Here is a 22,145-nt window from a genome sequence, read left to right on the forward strand (position 1 = left end):
TGAAGGTTAAGATTGTCAAGGCTGAACGAAGTGAAAGTTGGTCAGTCAAATGTTGAACTAAGTTAATTTTGTTGAAGATTGAGATGAGTCGTCGGATTAAAAGTCAAACTAAGTTGAATGGATGAAGGACAGATTGTGTTAGCTCAAGCCGAACGTCGACTTCAGTCGGCTCGAGCCAAAGGTCGACCCAAGTCCGCCTCAACCAAGCTACCCAAGCTGAAAGTCAAGTTGAGTTGGATCGAACTAAAGGTTGAGGCAAGTCGTCTTTAGCAAAAGGTCGAGCAAAATCGATTTGAGTTGAAGATCAAGTAAAGTTGGTATAGGCCTTCAGCCTAAGCCAAAGGATGACTCAAGTCAGCTTAAGCTGAAGATCAACTCAAGTTGGCTTAAGTTGAAGATCAACTCAAGTTGGCTTAAGCTGAAGATCAACTCGAGCCAGCATGACCAGAGAATTGATTCTAGTCAACCTGGGCCAAAGGTTGACCCGAGTGAGCCTAGATCAAGTAGCTCAGGTTAAAGGTCAAAACAATTTGAGTAGGACTAAAGGTTTAGGTAAGTTGATCCAGACCAAAGATCACCCAGAGTCAACCTAAGTCGAAGGGTATAAATGAGTCATCTATAGAAATTTTTTGATCTAAAATGACTTAACTCAACTTTCAACCTGAATTGATTAATCATAACATTTGACATATGTTGAAGGTCTTGTATTTTTTAGAAGTCTTGTAATAAAACCAAACCTACTTTACAAGGTTTAACTTGCACTTGAGCAACACGTACGATTAAATTAAAGTAAATTTTGTTAACTCTTTCTTGTCATGGTTTCTTGAAATATTGTTTAATTATTTAAATAGCATAAATCACACTTAACTATTGAAATTAGGTTTCTACTTTAAAATATTTCCAAAACTCCACCCTACTCATTAGTATTTTATCACTTTGATCAACGAGACATCAATTAAGTAATAAGGTTCCATATAAAGTATAAATGTTGAGACACATCTTTTGTTCCAACTCTTAATCCTCGCTTGAGTTAGACGTGTTATTGCTTTATCAACCACTTAATTGCTCCAACAATAATATTGAAATAAAATATTTAGAAATAATAAATTTATATATTCACCGTTCTTTGTATTCAAACGTATTTAAAATATCTCATTAGACTTGGTTGTTAAAAATTAGGTTTAATAGCCAATTTAGTCCCCACTTTGGTTGAAAAATCTCAATTTAGTCCCTCGTTATAAAAGTGTTTTACATTAGTCCTAACTTTTAAAATAGTGGGTCAGATTGGTCCCTTTCGTTAAATATAAGTTAACGAAATTAATGGATGATGATGTGACACAGCTTAAAGCTGATGTGTTAGATTGGTCCCTCGTTAGCTTTAAGTTGTGTCACATCATCATCCATTAATTTTGTTAACTTATATTTAACAGAAAGGACCAATCTGACCCACTATTTTAAAAGTTAGGACTAATTCAAAACACTTTTATAACGAGGGACTAAATTGAGATTTTTCAACCAAAGTGAGGACTAAATTGGCTATTAAACCTAAAAATTACTCACCATAGTTGTTAAAAGTAGAAATTGAACATTCGATTCTAAGTTCATGTTCAAATCCAATATAAACACATCCACAAATTCATTTAAAATATCAATCGTACTTCATAATAAAAATTGATTCTTTTATAATTTACAATCATTTCTCTTAAGTAACACTTGCTTGCTTGAATCCTAAAGTATAAATAAAAGACAAGTAAAAATATATCAAACACTTCCATAGAACTAATAAAACATTACCAAATTAACTATAATATTTATAAAAGTTAGATATGATAATAACATTTTTTTTAATTAATAGAGTCAACAAAAGTGTGAGATATCTCCCATATAAATTGTATAATTTTATTCTAGGTTATTGACTACTGGTGGAATTCTTTTGAAAGAGTGATAAGAATATAGTTTAAATTTGAAAAGGGAAGATAGAAAAAAGCGGAAAGAAATGAGTAAGAGAAAGATGTCTAAGTAAAAGAAAAGAATAAATAAACAAAAAGAAAAGGAAAAGGCGCACGGATCTTATACAACTTGTGTTTTTAACAATTATTTCCCTTTTATGCTCCTTATGGCCAAATATTCTCACTCCCCCCATTTTAACAATGCATTCTATTTTGATGGTCTTTTACGATAAAATATTAATATTTTTATTTTATAGTTTTTGAAAATTTGTTATGAATCTTGATAATTATTTTTTTTATTCATATAACAATTTTGATAATTAGTAACGGTTTCGGGTATAGGATCAACTCCACAAAATACACCTTCACACTTTAACTTTTAAATTGTTTGGGTAGTTGTATTCGTCCTTTGTCCTAATTCTCTTTCGTTCGTGCTCCAAACCGGTCAGGGTACCTGTCAAAGGTACTCCGATGCTTAAGTCAGTAAATAGTCCGAACAGAGGTTAGAGTAAAGTCTTAAATTCACAATAAATATGATAACCTACCTCTTACCTTTGACCTCTATTTATAGTTTTTGAGGCCTAAGATTAGTGGAGTTCTAACTACGGCCCAATCTTAGCCCATTACACTAATTGATACTTACACTTAATCTTGATTCTTAGCGTCTCTTGAGAAGTACTTTGTTGAGACCGCTCGTTCGACCTTTACTCATTCCTGGTTGGATGGCCTTCGCATTTGTCTTGTTTATATTTGGGGGTTTAGACGTTTTAGGTTGTCTGCTCCTTTTTCGTGCAACGGTTGTCCGACCATATGGTACACAGACCCCCTAAGCCCTAGGCAACAATAACTGACGTTGGGATTTGTCACGAATAGACTTAAGTTTGGTGTCGTTACTGCGAGCTAGTTAGGGTCCGTCCGACGATTATCGAATGGGTGATTTTTGGCAGGAGAACATGTGTCGTGTTCCGCGCTTCTCGGGAGTGGTAATGTCGCGAGATCTAGTCCGTTAATCGTGGTTGAGATTAACGGTAGCGATGAGCTGATGATTTTCCCAGATTTTCATTATAAATATGTTGGGGGTGCCTGCCATTTATTTCTTTCCACTTGCTTTGCCTACTGTCCGATCTTCTTCATTTTTTCATGTAATAATAATGAACGTCGTTCAACTTAGTTCGTCTAAGGAGTCATCGGGTAGAGGTGGTAGGGAGTTCGCAAGTGGAGGTGGCCGACCTTCGTCTCCAAGGTTTGTGTCTTCTTCTTACTTCGAGACAACCGAGCAGGGAAGCAGCCCAGACGCTCAGTTCCCCACTTTTGATGGTGATAGGGATATTTCTGAGACAACCATCAGTCTCCACGTGGGAGGAGTGGATGTGGATGATGAGGGAGAAGTTCTCATGGACTGTTTACCGGTCATCCGTGGTTATGATTGGGCGTCTCACGAGGTGGGGTCATATACATCGTGCTTCCAGAAGAAGGAAGATTTGGAATGGTGAGCCAATCAGTCATGTGTTGTACGAGATGGGAAGGATGTAGCGTTGATTTGGTTGATTGTTAGTAAAGTGAACAAACAAGTTTATCATGGGAAGGGAGGAAACCCTGAAGACTTCTTCTTCGTGTATACTTACCTATTTTGCTAGATGTTTGTCCGATTCCCTTTCACTACCTTCCAATCAGATGTCCCGCGAGAGCTGAATGTTGTTCCCACCCAGCTGCATTCGAACGTATACAAGCTTTCATGGTGGCATGTTCTGCCTTGGGGATAACCCCCACAGCCCCTGTTTTCCTTCACTACTATCACATCCGTTTGATCACCCGTTTGATCACTAAGTGATGATGAGTGTCTCTTGTTTCTATTGAAAAGAAGTGGTTGTTTAAACCTTATTATGACTCTTTTAAAGGGTTTAAGACCAAGTATTTCAAGGTCGTAATAAGGAAATCCGGTCGGTCGGAGTTTGTGGATGAAGTTGGCTTTCCTTTGTTCCCCTTTCATTGGACCAGGGATCCCCGTAAGGTAGCGTCATGGTCGCCCGGTTCCATGACCCCTGATGAGGTTGAAGCTGTTAGGATTATAAAAGATCTACCCCACCGCCTCTGTGCTCGTAGCCTCATTGAATGCCTCTGTCATGGGGAATTTGACGAACAGGCGTTTGGTATGGTATTTTTCTTTTATTGTTTTACTTTGTGGTTTGGTCTTAACTTGGCTAAATTTGTGTCTTCCTTTCGGGCATCATGTTTGTCTCACTCCTGGAAAGAGCAATTTCTTTGCTTCAAGGAAGAAGATGGGTAGCTCGCCATCGAAGGTTCGAGACCCTCGATCGGCCTCCAACCCCCCTTATGACGACAACGCGGGTAGAAGTGCCCCAATCCGCCCTTTTGGTGGACTTGGAGTAGCCATCGGCGGTGGCCGCCAAAATGTTTTGGGTGTAGGGTCGAGCAACTCCACAAAACATACCTTCACACTTTCACTTCTAAATCGCTCAAGTAGTTGTATCTGTCCTTCGTCTAAATTCTCTTTCGCCCGTGCTCTAAACTGTTCAGAGGGTACTTGTCAAAGGTACTTTGATATTTAAGTTAGTAAACATTCCGAACGAGAGTCATAGTAAAGTCTTAAATTCACAATAAATGCGATCACCTATCTCTTATCTTTGACCTCTATTTATAATTTTTTAGATGGGCCTAAGATTAATGGAGTTCTAATTACAGCCCAATCTTAACCTATTACACTAATTGATACTTACTCTTAATCTCGATTCTTAGTGTCTCTTGAGAAGTACTTTGTTGTTGAGATTGCCCGTTTAATCTCTACTCATGTTGGCTGGATGATCTTCGCATTTGTCTTGTTCGCATTTGGGGTTAGACATTCGAGACCGTCCTCACCTTTTTCGTGCAACGGTCGTCCAACCACACAATACATTAACTATTATATCAAATCTTTAGTTGATACTAACATTTTCTCTAATATAATAATTTTGAAAATTATCAATTATTATATTAAGATAATTGCCTTAAGAAAAATGTTGTAAACTTCTTATCTCTTTTCTATATGTAATCTACTCTTAGATCTAAATTTTGTTTCAACCAACATTCTTTTTAAAGAGCTTTTCTTAATAAACAATGGTTGTGTTTCTTCTGACTTTTGAATTTTTTGTTCTCATGATTTCAGTTGTGATAGCCTTAAAAACACATGCTTTTAAGTTAACGACTCTCTTTTTCATATACTTTAATAGAAAATTACAATAAACTACCCTGAATACATTGAATTACTAAGAGTGTTATAATAGATTTGTACATGAGTTAAGTGTTACTCTGTAGTGAAACTTAATGAATACATGTCTTTGATTACGTCATACTTACTTGGTCTTTTTGTTAGGACAATGAATAAGTTTAATGAGGTAGGCTCTTGATTCTTTGTTGAGGTAAGGGATTAATATGTTAATATTGTTAGTTTTGTGGATTTTTTATGGTAATGTGGAGATGTATCATTATATGTTTTACAAATATATTTTACGAGTTGTGATCATATAAAATATCGAGAGCTACCCTTGTGTTATTTTGTCTTTTGAAATAACTACTATAATCATACTTGATAAAATTGTAGGTTCAAAAAACCACCCAAGAGCGATAATAATTTCTATAATTCGCTCATTTTCCGTATCCAATTCCCCCATCACCATAAAACCCAATTAAATTTAGGCATAATTGTGAAAATATTCTAAATACAAGTCGTATTTTAAAAAGATTTATAATCGTAAGCAAGAACAACGCGTAACATGGTTAAAAAAAATTGAGTTGATTATATGTAGTTTTCATTGAAAAAATTATTCTGCAAAAATATTGGTTGCAAACCTTTGTAAAAAATATGATTCTTCAATAGTCAGAGAACAATCCAATAACATATAATTTAAAAGAGTTAAAGGAACATTACAATTAAACGCGTTGAAGTAGCTCATTTCATAGAATTTGACTCTAACTCACATTAGTTGGGGTAAAAAAAAGTCTATAAAACCAACAGAGTGGCGGAGTATAACTACTATAAATAATGCTCTATTATGGTACTTACAATTACATTTACATTTACTTTTGAATTAGTAGAATCAGGCCAAAATGTCAACTATATACTAGCGTTTTAATCTTCTTACAAGCCACCTAATAAGAGGTTTTATAATGGAACTCCATACAACAGGAAATCAACCAAGGGTTTTTGGTATAGTAGTAGGCTGAAGTTGTTGTGAACAACATGAAGGTGACAATACAGGAAGTAAGAGAATATAGGATGGAAACTTATCAGCCACATTCAACAATTGCAATAGTTTCACAGTTACCATTCTGGCAATCACTTGAAGAATTCCAAGATTCATTAAGTCTGGAGATTTGTTTGTTGGTAGAAGAAGGAAGCAAATGAGACTCAATTATGATATTCTAGTATGCAGAAAATTTTTAAAATTGTCCTAAACCTATATCCTAATGCTAAAACTACAAAAACATTAACATAACTATGCTAACAAACCTAAATTTACCATTAGAAACCATTCTCAAAATTATCTACTCTAGAATTATAAAATGTTAGATATTTGTTTTTGAACTGTACGTTGTTGTACGTGGCATCTTTATTTAGTTTAGGTTTAATACATCATTTGATCCCTACTTTTAGGGGTTTGGTTCAAAGTGATCATATTTTTTTAAAAAGTTCAGTAAGGCCCATATTTCGTTAAAAAATGTTCAATCCGGTTCTTTTCGCTCACGCCGTTAAAAACATAACAGTGCAAATGCCACCGTGGCCAAACCTGAGTGAGCTGTGCAGTTTGATGAATAAGTGACTGAAAGAATTGAATGCAGAGAGAGAAACGTAAATGACTGTGTGAAGAATTAAATGCAGAGAGAGAAACATAAATGGCTTTATCAGCCTATATATTATTCCACCTTATATCACCCTATATCACCCAACAATGCACCAATTTTATATACCCACCTCCAAATTTCATCCTATATCACCCTATATACTACTCCACTCAATAATTACTCAAAAAAGATATAATTTTTGAAACCCATAAAACTAGATATTTTACTGTTAGAACGACATCAATATAACTAAAACAAAGAATCCTTGCTTATTAACAACAAAACTATGACCATTAGATAACCTCTGCACCTCTCTCATCAATCTTTATATCTTCAAAGAAAATTCCTTTAGCTTCCCTAGACCTATTTTATAAACCCAAAATTTAAAATCTGCACAACGAAAACCTTAGCCTGTAACCCTTCACCATTCTTATAATCCACCTATGCAACCCCATAATATCATTTGTGTACTTTACCTATCAACAAGGGACGTAGTAGCACATGCACAACAAAATTTTCATGCACTTGGTATTAACCATATTATGATTTCCCTCCCAAGGTAGGTACCACAAAAACCATTAAATGCCAATATTAAGAACCCCTTCCAGCTCTCTAGATTCCAACGTCTACACTATATAGGAAGAAAATATAATATTTCTCTTCATCTTACAGTGGCCCTCACATGCATTGAAACTCTTCACTTGCAAAAAGAAAACATGCACTCTTTAGAAATTTTTGAACAAAAAATATTTGTTTTCATGGTATCAACTCATAATATAATATCTGGGAAATATACTCTTTGTATTTTTTTCTGGATTACTTTCCAGAACACACAAATACACAAACAACACTTTAAACTCTCAAACTTACACAACATACTACTCACAAAGTACAACCCATTTTCTCTCTTTCTCTCACGGTGATGCACAACTCACAAAAAAACACATGACTCAATAATACATGCAGCAGCTCCACTCTTTCTCTAGTTTCTCACGGTGGTGAACCTTTCTCTCTTTCTCACACAAATAACTCTCACAAAACACCATGACTTTGCTGCACACACTATTGGAGACCCTCTCCTTTCTTTCTATCACAAAACCGTGAGGCTTTTCTCTTCTTTGCATTCTACTGCCCAATCCCACGGTACACACACTTACAAGTGTGCCACACTTCTTCTCTTGCCACAAGGTGCCCATTTATCATAAACAAAAGTACAAACATCCAAATATGGTGACTGTTTTAGTGCTCACTTTCGATGCTCACATAATTACTTACAAACAAAACATTTCCTAGTGCATGGGTCCAAACAAATATTTAAAGTTTACCCAACACACTCATACCATTATGTGATGACACTACATTACTCAACATTTATACCACTTCCATACATTTAATACCCATCAAACATTCCATGCAATTACAAAATAATAATTTATTATACCCATAAACCCATGTTGGTATCTCTATTGAGAACACAACCCATCACCAATGCACTCTATTGTCATATTTCACTCATACAACACGTTAACACTTCCTACTCTTATTTACATTCTTAACCTAGCCAACCCACGACTACCCTCCAAAGATTCATGATATGCACTTTTCCCTTACTACAAAACCACATGCACTATAATCCTTCAACCCGTGCATTCATATTCTGGGAATAACATCCCAAACCATATTTTTTCCTTAGCAACCCACAACCTTCCAATTGGGTATACTATATATCCATACTATTTCTCAAGATCAACAAGTTTCAAAGGAAACACATCATGCTCAATCAATACATCAAAAAGTTAACTCCCCTTACCTGGGTTTTCCAGTGAATTCTTTAAAGGCCCCTTAGTTCCTAGAAAATCTCATGACTGCAACAAGGGCCCCTCCACAACTCCTTGGTACTCACAGTCTTTTCCCTATTACTCATTACGTTCATGGTGAAGGACATAAAGTGGTGGTTTCTCTCTTGCGCATTCTCTCGAGTTGTTCTAGCATGTAACTTAGGGTTGCCATTCCATCAAGATCAAATAGTGATTTTGGACCATGTTTGAGGATTTGCAGATGGTGTGGCTGCTGGAATTTGCACCTAACACGTCATTTTAATTTTTTTTTTAAATATTTACATAGTGCAACTTCTTCAAACGTGCCATGTATTCATAACGCCACATTGCACCGTTATGTTTTTAACGGCATGAGCGAAAAGGTTTAGATTGAACATTTTTTAACGAAATATGAGGCCTTACTGAACTTTTTTAAAAGGCAGGATCACTTTGAACTAAACCCCTGAAAGTAGGGACCAGATGATGTATTAAACCTTTAGTTTATCTTTAAAGTTTTTGTTGATTGAATAAGTCTTTTCCGTTCCTAAACTTTAGAAGAAAGCATTTATGTTTTATCTTAGTTAGTTTTTTTGTTACTGCAAGTATTATAAATGTATTGCAATTGATAGTCAAATAAATTGAATTCCCACTCATCTTTCATTCCAATTTATATACTCTTCCTCTTTCAATATTTTATTCTCTCTATTTTTGCTGCTATTCTCATTTTTAAAACAAAAATTGGTATTAGAGCCCTTGTCTTACGGACCTATGAAAATGGATGCCAAATCAAATTTCTCACAAGTTGCACCTCTAGTTTTTTATGGAGAAAACTATGATCTCTAGACTGTCAAAATGGAGGATTACTTGGAGGCTCTAGATATTTGGGAAGTTGTAGAAGCATATTATGAAGTTCTTCCGCTGCTGGATAATCCTACCATGGCCCAGATCAAAATTCACAAGGAGAGAAAAACCAGAAAAGCAAAGGAAAAAACATGTCTATTTGCTGGTGTTTCTCAAACCATCTTCACAAGAATTATGACTCTTAAATCAGCTAAAGAAATTTGGGATTATCTAAAGGAAAAGTACGTTGGAGATGAAAGAATAAGAAGCATGCAGGTGCTTAATTTAATGAGGGAATTTGAGTTGCAAAAGATGAAAGAGTCTGAAAAAATCAAAAAATACTTAGACAAATTGTTGGGTATTGCCAACAAGATAAGGTTGTTGGGTAGCAATTTCCCTGATTCCAGAATTGTTGAGAAAATTCTGGTAATGATGCTAGAAAAGTATGAAACATCTATTGCTTCATTGGAGAACACAAGGGATTTGTCTAAAATCACATTTGCAGAAGTGCTACATGCCTTCCAAGCCCAAGAGCAATGAAGTTCGATGAGGGAAGATCATGTTGTTGAAGGTGCTCTTCTAGTGAAAAGCCAACAAGACAAAAACTACAAGAAGAATAATCCAGCCAACAGTCAGAGCAATACAAATAATTACGATAAAGGAAAAGGTGGAAAGAAAAGTTACCCACCTTGTCAGTATTGTGGCAAAATGGGTCACCCTCCATTCAGATGCTGGCAAAGACCTGATGCTAAATGCAACAAGTGCAATCAAATGGGACATGAAGCAATCATATGCAAGAGCAAAAATCAACAACAAAAGGAAGAAGCTAAGGATGTTGATCAGGAGGAGGATGACCAGCTATTTGTAGCTACTTGTTTATTGAGCAGTGAATCGAGTGAAAGCTGGCTAATAGATAGCGATTGTTCCAATCACATGACCTTTAACAAGGCTCTTTTCAGAGAATTGAGGCCAACTAATGTCACTAAAGTCAGAATAGGTAATGGTGATCATATCTCAATCAAAGGAAAGGGGACAATTGCAATCACAAACTGTATAGGAACAAAGTTCATTCATGATGTTTTTTTCATTCCTGAAATTGACCAGAACTTATTAAGTGTTGGTCAACTGATTGAAAAAGGATTTAAAGTTATTTTTGAAGATAAATATTGCTTGATTAAAGATGCAGCTAGTCAAGATATCTTTAAGGTAAAAATGAAAGGAAAACGCTTTGGTCTAAATCCATTGGAGGAGGAGCATGTTGCTTTTTCTTTGAAGGAAAATGTCACAAAAATATGTCATAAGAGACTCAGGCACTATCATCATCAAGGACTATTGCAAATGAGTGGAAAAGAGCTAGCACTTGATATTCCAGTGCTTGAGGATCAAACTTTAAACTGCAAAGCTTGTAATTTTGGAAAGCTAAACAGAAAACCTTTCTCAAAGACAACATGGAGAGCATCAAGGAAGCTGTAATTAATTCAACAGATGTTGCAGGGCCTCAAAGAACACCTTCATTGAAAGGTAATCTTTATCATGTTCTCTTCATTTATGACTTTACCAAAATGTGTTGGATCTTTTTCTTCAAGAACAAATCATAGGTGGCTGAAAATTTTTGGAAGTTCAAAGCCAAGGTTGAGAACGAAACTGGTTTCAAAATTCAGATTTTGAGGTCAGACAATGGCATTGAATACACTTCTGAAAGATTCAATCAATTTTGTGAGGATTCTGGCATTGAACATCAACTAACTGCTCCCTATACCCCACAACAAAATTTGGTTAGTGAGAGGAGAAACCGATACATCTTGGAGATGACGAGATGCATGTTGTATGAAAAGAATTTACCAAAATAATTTTGGGTAGAGGCAACAAGGACAACTGTTTTTCTTTAGAACAAACTCGCCACCAAAGCATTGAACGATCAAACACCATTTGACGTTTGGCATGGTTACAAACCATCTATGAAGTTTCTTAAAATATTTGGTTGTTTGTGCTTTACTCATGTTCCACAGAGCAAGCGAGATAAGCTGGATAAAAGAGCATCACCGGGTATCTTTATAGGCTACGGTACAGTCAGCAAAGCCTATAAAATCTTTCAGCCGCAAACCAGAAAAATAATTATTAATAGGGATGTTCACTTTTTGGAAGATGAAGAATGGAATTGGGATGATAAAAGGAAGGCAAATTTGGTTTCTACAGATGTGAAGTTCAAATCTTCAACCTTAAACACAAGACAAAGTGAAGATGAAAGCTGGCAAAATGAATTAGTAGATGATGATCGAGTAAGAGGTACCAGATTGTTATCTGAAATTTATGAAAGATGCAATATTTTTGTGTGTGAACCTGCAGATTATGAAGAAGCAAAGAAAAGTCTACATTGGAGGGCTGCAATAAAGGAGGAGTTGTCAATGATCGAGAAGAACCAAAACTGGATTCTTATGGAAAAACCTCAAAGTAGAAAAGTAATTGGGGTCAAATGGGTGTATAAAACTAAATTAAATGTTGACAGTTCTATCAACAAACACAAGGCAAGACTCGTAGTGAAAGATTATGCACATATTTTTTGTATAGACTACTCATATACGTTTGCACCAATTGCTCGATTGAACACTATTAGGTTATTACTTGCTATAGCTGCTCAAAGAAATTGGAAGGTTTATCAACTTGATGTTAAATAAGCTTTTTTAAATGGTTTTTTGCAAGAAGAAATATATTTTGAACAACCCCAAGGCTTTGTGAAGGAAGGAAAAGAAGATAAGGTTTATTTACTCAAAAAGGCTCTTTATGAGTTGAAACAAGCCCCAAGATCTTGGTACAGCAGAATTGATGATCATTTGCTGAACTTGGGATTTGTCAAAAACTTAGCTGAATCAACACTGTATGTTTAGCATGATAGAGCTGACATTCTTATCATCTTACTCTATGTGGATGACCTCTTTGTAATAGGAAGCAACACAAGACTTGTAGAGAAGTTTAAGAAAGAAATGATGGAGGTGTTTGAGATGACAAACCTTGGTTTAATGATCTTCTTTCTTGGCATGGAGATCAAACAAGAAGAACATGAAGTCTTCATTTTTCAAAAGAAATATGTCAATGAGATTTTGGAAAAGTTTAAACTTGAAGAATGCAAAGAAATGAACACTCCAATGAATCAAAAGGAAAAGCTATGCAAGGAAGATGGAATCGAGAAGATAAATCAAGCATATTTCAGAAGCATGGTTGGGTGTTTGATGTATCTTACAGTAACTCGGCCTGACATCTTAAATGTTGTAAGCATTTTATCCCGATTTATGCATTCTCCAAGTGAAATGCATTTTAAGACTGCCATGAAAGGTGATTAGATATGTCAAAGGCACTCACAACTTTGGCATCAAGTTCAAATGGATTGAAGAATTTAAGTTAACAGGATTCTCAGATAGTGATTGGGGTGGTTCAGTTGATGACATGAAGAGTACCTCAGGGTACTATTTTAGCTTTGGATCGGGTGTTTTCTCATGGAGCTCGAAGAAACAAGAAATTGTTGAACAGTCTACAGTAGAAGTTGAGTTTGTTGCTGGTATAGATGCTGTTAACCAAGCCTTGTGGTTGAGAAAAATTTTAATTGATCTTAACATGGGGCAAAAGGAAAGCATAAAAGTTTTTGTTGACAACCAAGCTGCAATAGTTATTTCCCACAATCCTGTCTTTCATGGGAAAACCAAACATTTCAACATTAAGTTGTTCTTCTTAAGAGAATTACAAAAAGATGGAGCTATTATTCTTGTTTATTGCAAAACTGAAGACCAGGTTGCAGATTTGTTCACCAAACCACTTCCAGTCAACAAGTTTGAGTTCTTAAGACAGAAGATTGGAGTTTGCAGTTGCAAAATCAAGGAGGACTGTTAGATATTTATTTTTGAACTGCACGTTGTTGCACGTGGCATCTTTATTTAGTTTATCTTTAAAGTTTTTGTTGATTGAATAAGTCTTTTCCGTTCTGAAAATTTAGGAGAAAGCATTTATGTTTTATCTTAGTTAGTTTTTTGTTACTGCAAGTATTATAAATGTATTGCAATTGACAGTCAAATAAATTGAATTCCCACTCATCTTTCATTCCAATTTATATACTCTTCCTCTTTTAGTATTTTATTCTCTCTGTTTTTGTTGTTGTTCTCATTTTTAAAACAACATAAAACCAAAATCTGAAAATGCTCCTACACTAGCCTAACCTAAAAGTATTGCAGTAAAACAGAACAATCTAAAAATTAACTTCCTACTTAGTAGCTCTAATCTTTATTTAAAAAAAACTCAAATTCACTGAACTAATCTACTATTATTTCTTTCTAGTTATTAAAATGTTAAAACCCTCGGATGATCGTCATATTTGTATTAGAATCTCAATTTAGTCTTTAGATTTTAAGTAGTCTCAATTTAGTCTTTTTTTTTTTAAAAAAAAATATGTAACAAATAAGTCATTTCTGTTAATTTGACAAAAATGATGTCAAAACATGGTGAATTGTAATATTTAGTGAAAGATATGTCATTTGGTTGAATAATTTCAGTAGCTGACGTGTTCACCCATCCCCTTTTAAGTGATTAGTTTCTTTGCCCTATAATTTAAAGATTGATTTCTTCTGTCATTACAAGACAAATAATTTTTTACTCAACTTGTTAATTATTAACATTCATAGAGGGTTTTTTTTTTTTATTAATGACCCCTACCAGTTTCAACTCTTTCACAACTTCTGTTTTTAGTTTCCATCACCTCTTTCATTTTCTCTCTTGAAAATTTGAAATTGGATGTTGTGAGTTTTGCAGGTTTAAGTATTATGAAATAAGCCTTTTATTTAGTTGAAGCCCTCTCCCTTGTCGATACTTGGCATCCCGAGAGATTTCCAATTTTCTCCCAATTCTCACATTGTTCCTTTATGTCTTATAATTTTGTGTATTCTTCCATTTTCCTAGAAACATAACACTCAACGAAACCCAAATAACACTCACCTCAACTATCGTCAACCTTCGATCATCAATGAACACTGAATGTTTGTTGAAAATCTCATTCCTTGCTCCTTTAACACTATTTCCAAATCCTTAGCTCTGTTGGTCTTGTGTTGGTCTTCAAATCCCTATCTCTCTTATGACCATGGCCACTATGCATCACATACTCAATTCTTGTGCTAACGAAGTTGTGCAGTTAACCAATTCCACGTAATAAAATAATCCCCAATTCTAATTAATAATACAATCCACATCACCATGTCTCTTTTGCACTACCGTTAACCATTTACATAACGTTAACGATTTGACCTTATTTGTTACACATTTTAATAAAAATGATCCAATTGAGACTACCTAAAATCTACGGATTGAATTGATATTCTAGTACAAATATGAGGATTATATGAAGGTTTTAACCTTATTAGAAATTCAAACTGCAGAATTTAACTATGCTATTAGACTATAAACTAAAAGAAAATTCACTAGACTTAGCATAATTCAATTATAGAAACAAAAACTACAATTAAACTAGACAAAGCAAATTTTTTTCATCAATATAGAGTTGGATGTAAACTAACCTACCTACTTCTTAACAAGAATCAAAATATAGTAACTATATTGATTCATTCTAATGAAAATTATAAAACAAAAATTGTTAAAAGAACTACACAAACTAAAACAAAGATATTATAAACTAGACTATACTAGACTTAAAAGGGGAATATGTATGAGTTGGGCATAATCTCACGCTTCATAAGGGTCAAAGCACAAAAGGGTAATCTTAATTTTAATATATTTCACATTTTATCAATTTTATTTTCTTTTTTCTCACTAATTTATTGTTGCAAGATGATTTTGGTTTTAGGATAATGATAAAAGACAAGATGCAAGAACTTTGATGGTAGTCATAGCTTTAAAATCATGCGAAAAGACTCTGGACAAGTTGAAAGAGATACAAGTTCAAGCATCCAAAGAAGATAATGAGGAGTATCAAAGGGTTAAGAAAGCCCACGAGATGTTTGAGACCCGAAGAGACCTACTATGTCTTGTCATCGAGCTCCACCGTGTATTGTTGTCAATGCTGCTGTCAAACTTCACTATGTGTTGTCGTCGATACTATTGTTGAGCTCTAGCAGTGGCGAAATGTTTGTGCAAAAGAAAATGTGCATTTGGGGGTTGATCTGACCTATAGTGGAATAGCAACCCATTTCAGGGAACTGTGGGGCCAGCGATTTTGGAATAACTCGCTGAACTTTGGGCCAAGAAAAAGAGGCCTAATTTTGGAAAAGTCTAGGGTTGACCTGGGGGCCCAAAAACAAAATGACAGGTCTAACTGCAATAAAATTTACCATTAAATACTGCATGTAAGTGCATGTAAGTAATATAAGAAGAAACAACTAGGTAAATCACAATTAGGTAACTATTTCGTATAAATCTCAAAATTTGTAAGTAATTTCATGAGAATGCTAATTAAAAAAGAGTTTATGCTTTTGGATAAATACATAGATAAGTTCACTTTTTTAAATTGATAATGAATACTAAAGTGTTCTATAAAAAGAAATGCTCAAGGTAGGACACAAAAATTGTTGCAAGCTTTTAATTTAAGATATTTTAGGCTTTTTTTTAACCCATCTCCTTCAATATGTATTTTATTTATAAAGGTCTTGAAAAAGTAATCATTGCAAATCCTTTTTAGTCGTTGTGTACCTTGAAGTGTTGTTTATCTTCAAACTATGTTTGCCCATATAAATAAATAGAGTTGAAATTAATATTTTTCATGTAACATTAAATGAAACTTCATCATGAAGATATATATGATATTATTTAGCATGACTTACCATACTTAGATTGTATTGCTTTTATCTCAATTTTAGTGAAGATCACAACGATATAAAGTGGATGGTCTGAACTGACAATATTTTCAAAGGGATCGTCGACATATAATAACTTTAACATACTATTTAGAATCTTTGATGTAAACAGGTATTGTCAATACCCAATTTCGTCCGGATAGATAAAGACGTCTAGAATTAAGAGGAAATAATAAAATAAAATATTAAAAGACAAAGACAAATTTCATATAAGTTTATTGTCTTTTAGGAAGAAATAAAAAAAAGGGGGGGTTTTGTTGTTATTTTTCTTTTCCTTTTTTTTTTGATTATTTTTATTTGTTACTTTTATTATTATTTTTCCTTTTCTACTTTTTGTTTTTATTTTCTTCTCCTTTATTTATTATTATGTTTTATTTTTATTTCTATTTTTATTCTTTGTTTTTTTTGCTTTTTGTTTTATTTTATTTATTTTCTCTTTTGTTTGGTATTTCTATCATTTTTTTCTATCTATGTATATATTTATCTTATTTATTTACTAATTTATTTTTATTGTTTTAATTATCAAAGTTTTTTCTTTTTATTTTTTATTTTTCTTTTCATTTGTTTCTTAGATTCGAGAAAGGAAGATTTTCTTAAATAATATATATGATGCATTTCTAACGTTTAAAAAACGAAAAGAAAAAAAATAAAAAAAAACAAGAAAAACAAAACACTAAACACAAAAGTCAACTAAGCTTTTCTCTGCAATGCAAAACAAACAACAACACAAAGAAACTGCAACATTACACAGTGATGCTCAAAATACTCCAACAACAAGAGAAAGTTCTGGTTCCTATTGCTAAAATTCCCTATGCAGAGTTGCAATCATACATCAAAGAGGGAAAGGATATCTGAATGGCTTTTCCCAGCTGATTCAATTTAAATATAAAGAAGAAAAAAGACAAAGGAAAATCTCATGTCAGAGGATATGCCAGAGCTCCCAGAAGCAGTGCAGCAGAAAAAGAGCTTGGTGGTTTTCAAAATGGGGGGAATCACGTTCATTCAAAGGGGAGACCTCACGGCTAGAGAAGGATCTCCATTCTGTCAATGATATTCACCTTTTGGGTCATCCGAGAACGATTTTGGTGATAAAAAAGAAGATTGGTTCAGAGAGCAGGGGACTCACCACCATCACCGGTCATCACCACATTAGAAAGCAAGAAACTCGCATCAGAGAAAAAGGAGAGACGGTTGCCTTCCTAACCAAAAGGAGAAGCTTCTTGAAATTGTGAAGGTAAGTTTTCGTAGGCTCTTTGGTCATGCTCCTCGTAGATATGCTTTCCTCGTAGATATACTTTCCTCGTAGATATTGCTTTCCTTACGCATGCTGATAGATGAATGATTGATGTTCGATCACTGTATATGGTTACGTTTGCTTGTGCCTTCCTCCTCTGTTAATCCAAACTGCACCCAAAATGCAGTTTCGGTGCCTGCAAATTTCATCTATTTAGCTAACAATAAAATATAGGCATACACTTCCCTAACATCAACACTTCATACCCCTTTAGCACCCAGAAAAGCTGCAAATAAAAGCAAACAGACGCATTTTCATAAAGCAAAACAGATCCCATGTCAATACACTCAAAGCATTCACCTCCTCAGAATTTCCTCACATCAGAGGAGCCTATCATTCCCCAACTTACATCCTCATTCTACTCATTTTCATAATCTCTGCCCACGCTAACAATAGAGACTCCAACCTTTGTCTCCTTCCCTCGCCAGCCACTATCAATGTTTGGATTCTCCACACTGCGCTCACCCGTAACCACCTCAACAAACATAACCCGTCATCCGCTACACCTATCATCGCTCAAAATCACTATTGATGCCCCCATTCACTTGTCGATACCCCTTTCACCATCCAGAGTCACCCATGGCCATGTTTTGACACTCACGGCTACTACCAACACCCTTCCAATCACCTTTTCTTTCCACTCCCAATTCTCACATCCTATTCGCCTTCCCCATGAATCCATTTCTCAACTTTACTCATCATTTTCTCATAATCTAATCAACACACAAAGATTCCCGTATCCATTTACTTGCACCCAGAAAGTATCCAAGTAAACAGAAGCAGCCAAGTAGGAAAACAGAGAATGAATAAACCAAATCCCAAACCAATAAGTAAATAAAAAAAGATGGAAAAGAGAGGGGAGAAGGTGGATTCGACGCCATGGCTGGCGCTGCTGGCGATGCTTTAGGCCGCGACGCGCGACGGTGAGAAGGAGCTGGTGGACTGGAGCTTGGGCTAACGATGGCTCCGGCGGTGCGCGTGGTTACTAGCGACTCCACGAAGGCAGTTCACGGCGGTCTGGTTCGAGGAAGCAGTCGTGCATGCGTGGCAGAGGCAAACCCCTCCCTGGGTTACCGTTTTCAAAGGGAAACGAAAGAGAACGCAGGGGCACCGTGGTCGGCAGTGGCGCCTAAGGTCGCCGTCGACGCCAGGACTGGTGGAAGGCGGTGGCGTGGAGGCCGGTTCTGGCTGGGAGCGGCGGCAAACCTCCGAGAGAGGAAAGAGACCTTAGGTCTCTGGAGAACGAGTATAGTGTTGGGAATGAAGGGGGAGATACTGAACCCCTAGGATTTCTGAATAGAAATTGGGCCAAACCCTAAAACAAAAAAAAAAAAGAAAAGATTTTCTCCCTTGCACCCCCTCTTTTCCTTTTCACAGTGCTTTCCCCTTGGGCTTAGGCCCAGTCCGTTATTGGAAAGGAAAATGGTTTAGCCACCACTTGCAACTCCATTCACACCTCCATTTCGTTCGGGCTTTAAGCCCACTCTATTTTTACAAACAAAAATAAAAAGGAATTGGACCTGGGCACACATTTCGGGATGCACCCCCATTTTCATCTTTCCACCTTGGCAGATACAAAGTTGGAGAAAAATGATTTTGACCCAAACTAAAGAGCCTCAATTTCACTCCACACCTCTGGTTTTTATCTCTGCACCCCCATTCTTATGGGATGTTCTCTTGCTTTTATTTTATTGCTTTTATTTTTGTTTTGCTTTTATTTTATTTTATTTTATGCTTTTATTATTTGTTTGACTGTTAGGATTTTATTATATGCAACCCCTTGTATGATAACCCCTCACCCCTTTGTTTTCACTACAAGAAAAATCCCATTTATATACGGCCGAAATCCGTATATAACATCCAAAATCCGTATAAAAAGTGATGTTATATACGGATTATATACGGTCAAAAATCCGTATATAAAAAGGGCGTAGATAAGATTACATACGGATTATCCGTATGTAATTTATATACGGATTATCCGTATATAAGTTACATACGGATAATCCGTATATAAATTATATACGGAATATCCGTATATAAATTACATACGGATATCCGTATATAACTTATATACGGAATATCTGTATATAAATTATATACGGAATATCCGTATATAAATTATATACGGAATATCTGTATATAATTTATATACGGAATATCCGTATATAACTTATATACGGATTATCCGTATATAACTTATATACGGATATTCCGTATATAATTTATATATGGATATTCTGTACATAATTTACATACAGCTTGACTTGAATAGCAAACCTGGTCATCCAACATCCAAAAAGAGACAATTTACAAGACCTGCCCATACCACACAGACAATTCACAAGACCTGGACATTATATCCATTCACAAATTTAATAAATAAATCAAGTCTTTAAAACATACAAACATGCATTTCACATTAATCATAATAAGAAAGTTTACATAATTGTTAATCATAATAAGTTCAAATAACATGTTTAAAGTCATTGAGGGAATAAGTGTGAGTCATACATGTCCTACTTCTAAAAACATAACTAGTAATCTCCATAAACAGTATCATCTTCTGGTTGATCTGTTGGTTGTTGTGGTTGTTGTGGTTGTTGTGGTTGTTGTGGTTGTTGTGGTTGAACATTAGCTTGTGGCTGATTCTGGGATTGAAGAAATTGTTGTGCAATTGCGGCTGCAGGAGGTGGAAGATACTGCATCATGACACCAATAAAGCCTTGCAATTGAGAGTTCATCTGTCGAAGTTGGTCATCATGGGTTGATACTCGTGTGTGGAGGTTAAGAATGTCCTCTGCAATCGGTTGCTGAGAAGAAGATGCCTGTGTCTGTTGTATGTAACTATCGACACAGTCATCTTGAGCACTGACATTTCCAATGCCGTATACGCGTCCCTTGTACCTTCCACCAGCAACATCCAACCAACATTGGTTTCTCAATCTTTCCTCATCTGCAGGGTCTAGGGGAGCACATGTTGAAGCCCCAACGGATGCTGTCTCAGATCTTATTTGAGAAAATCTGGCTTCAAACTCTTCCTGTTAAATGAATACATGATTATCGTTAAATAGATAGACCTAAGAATTATATAACCTAATAAAGAATAAGTTAGTATAGAAACTAACATGTGTCCGCCTAGACCTTTCATCGACAAATTCTCCTGTTGATGCTCGAATATGTGTCTGCTGAAATATTTCATCAACATGCACTGACCGACCAAGCTCCTGTGACTGCAAGCAAAGAAGATGTAAGTTGTTAACATCAAATATTTTTAAAGTTTATCCGTATAGAAATGTAAAAAGAAATTTATATGTACCAGACGAATTGCATGCTCATGCACGCTAATGGATCCCCCAGTGTGCAAACAACCACCCTTGTCAGATGTCCTGTTCTTTTTGGCCGTTTCACATTTTTGTCTATAAAGTGGCATGTTCCACTTCTCCAAAAGACCATTCCAAACATTATCCCCCATCCAATCAGGTTTTTTTCCTTCTGTTCGAACTTTTTTAAACATCTCAGATAATCTATGAGATGCTTTTGTGTGGAAATTTTTTTTCACCTTTTCTTCATGGTTAGACCTCCATGAAACCTTTCTCTGTTGACAAAAAAGATGAATATTGGATAAGATAATTGAGGACCTTAACATTTAAAATTAACTGTAGTACATAATGTAAATGAACACAAGTGTACCTTAAAACGCTCAAAGAAAACATCTCTTCGTGTCTGAGGTATTTGTCCCCATGTCACCCATGGCTCATCAAATTGTGCCTTGATGGTGGCTGTGATTGCTTTGGATGCTGTTTTTGTTGGATAAAACCTATACCAAAATAAAAGTCAAATATTAGAATAATACAGTATATGCTTGGAACAGTAAATTGATGTTTTCTTACCCTCCTCCAATAGGTGTAATGATTGGACGATTGTTGGAAACATCTTCAAAGTCATTGGCTGCTGAACTTGAACGTGGAGGGTTATCCCCTATAGGAGATGGTGATGGCATATTTGTGGGAGTTGTTGGGTTAGAACCAACATGGGGGGAGGGTGATCTCCATTGATCAGCAGCAAATTGTTGTGAACTAGGTGTGAAAGGAGGAACTTCCAACGAAGGTGGAATTGATGGTGGAGTAGGTGTCAAACCAGGAACTTGTAATGGTGGTGGAACAAATCTAGCAGTGGAGGTAGAGGTAGGTGTAGATGGCTGACTACTTGAAGCATTTACGTTATTGAAACGGTTTAACAACTTGACCATATAAGATTTCTTCTTGCCCTTCTCCTTATCTGATTTTGCTGAAGGTGGAATAGGAGTGTCACAACCATCTGATGCCATATTCTTCAACAAAAAACAAAATTGTGTTATTATGATATTACCTATTAAATATGCAGGGAAAATGTATTGAAATTGCAAAACCTATTATTGAAGCCTTGAAAAGGAAAGGTGTTTCTGCTATGGGATTTGTTGGTTTTTGTTGGGGTGGTAAGTGGCATATATGGGTTGTAATTATCTCAAGGTTGCTAATTCCTCATATATGGGTTCTCAAACCTTGTTCCTCCAAACATA

At 35.4% G+C, this 22,145-nt stretch overlaps 1 protein-coding gene and 1 pseudogene across 1 annotated transcript; one reads left to right on the top strand and one right to left on the bottom strand.

The window, feature by feature from the left end:
- Nucleotides 1–9,379: 9,379 nt before the first annotated feature.
- LOC148206233 (uncharacterized) lies at nucleotides 9,380–10,918 on the top strand (annotated as a pseudogene).
- A 9,203-nt stretch (nucleotides 10,919–20,121) lies between these two features.
- On the bottom strand, nucleotides 20,122–21,914 carry LOC148206234 (uncharacterized). Its single transcript, XM_088113067.1, has 5 exons — nucleotides 21,478–21,914; nucleotides 21,278–21,404; nucleotides 20,904–21,182; nucleotides 20,713–20,817; nucleotides 20,122–20,625 (listed from the first exon to the last, which is right to left on the bottom strand). Exons 1-5 carry the CDS (start codon nucleotides 21,912–21,914, stop codon nucleotides 20,122–20,124), a joined length of 1,452 nt encoding a protein of 483 aa, XP_087969193.1.
- Between the last annotated feature and the right edge of the window lie 231 nt (nucleotides 21,915–22,145).

The sequence above is a fragment of the Vigna umbellata genome, chromosome 1, assembly GCF_029865625.1.
Source record: "Vigna umbellata cultivar VRB3 chromosome 1, Vumbellata_1.0, whole genome shotgun sequence".
NCBI classification, from domain to species: Eukaryota; Viridiplantae; Streptophyta; class Magnoliopsida; order Fabales; family Fabaceae; genus Vigna; species Vigna umbellata.

Coding starts and splice junctions, on each gene's coding strand:
- LOC148206234 (XM_088113067.1), bottom strand. CDS start 21,914: ATGGCATCAGATGGTTGTGACACTCCTATTCCACCTTCAGCAAAATCA. Junction 20,818..20,903: donor ATGAGCATGCAATTCGTCTG/GTACATATAAAT, acceptor CTTTGCTTGCAG/TCACAGGAGCTTGGTCGGTC. Junction 20,626..20,712: donor AAAGGTCTAGGCGGACACAT/GTTAGTTTCTAT, acceptor TTCATTTAACAG/GAAGAGTTTGAAGCCAGATT.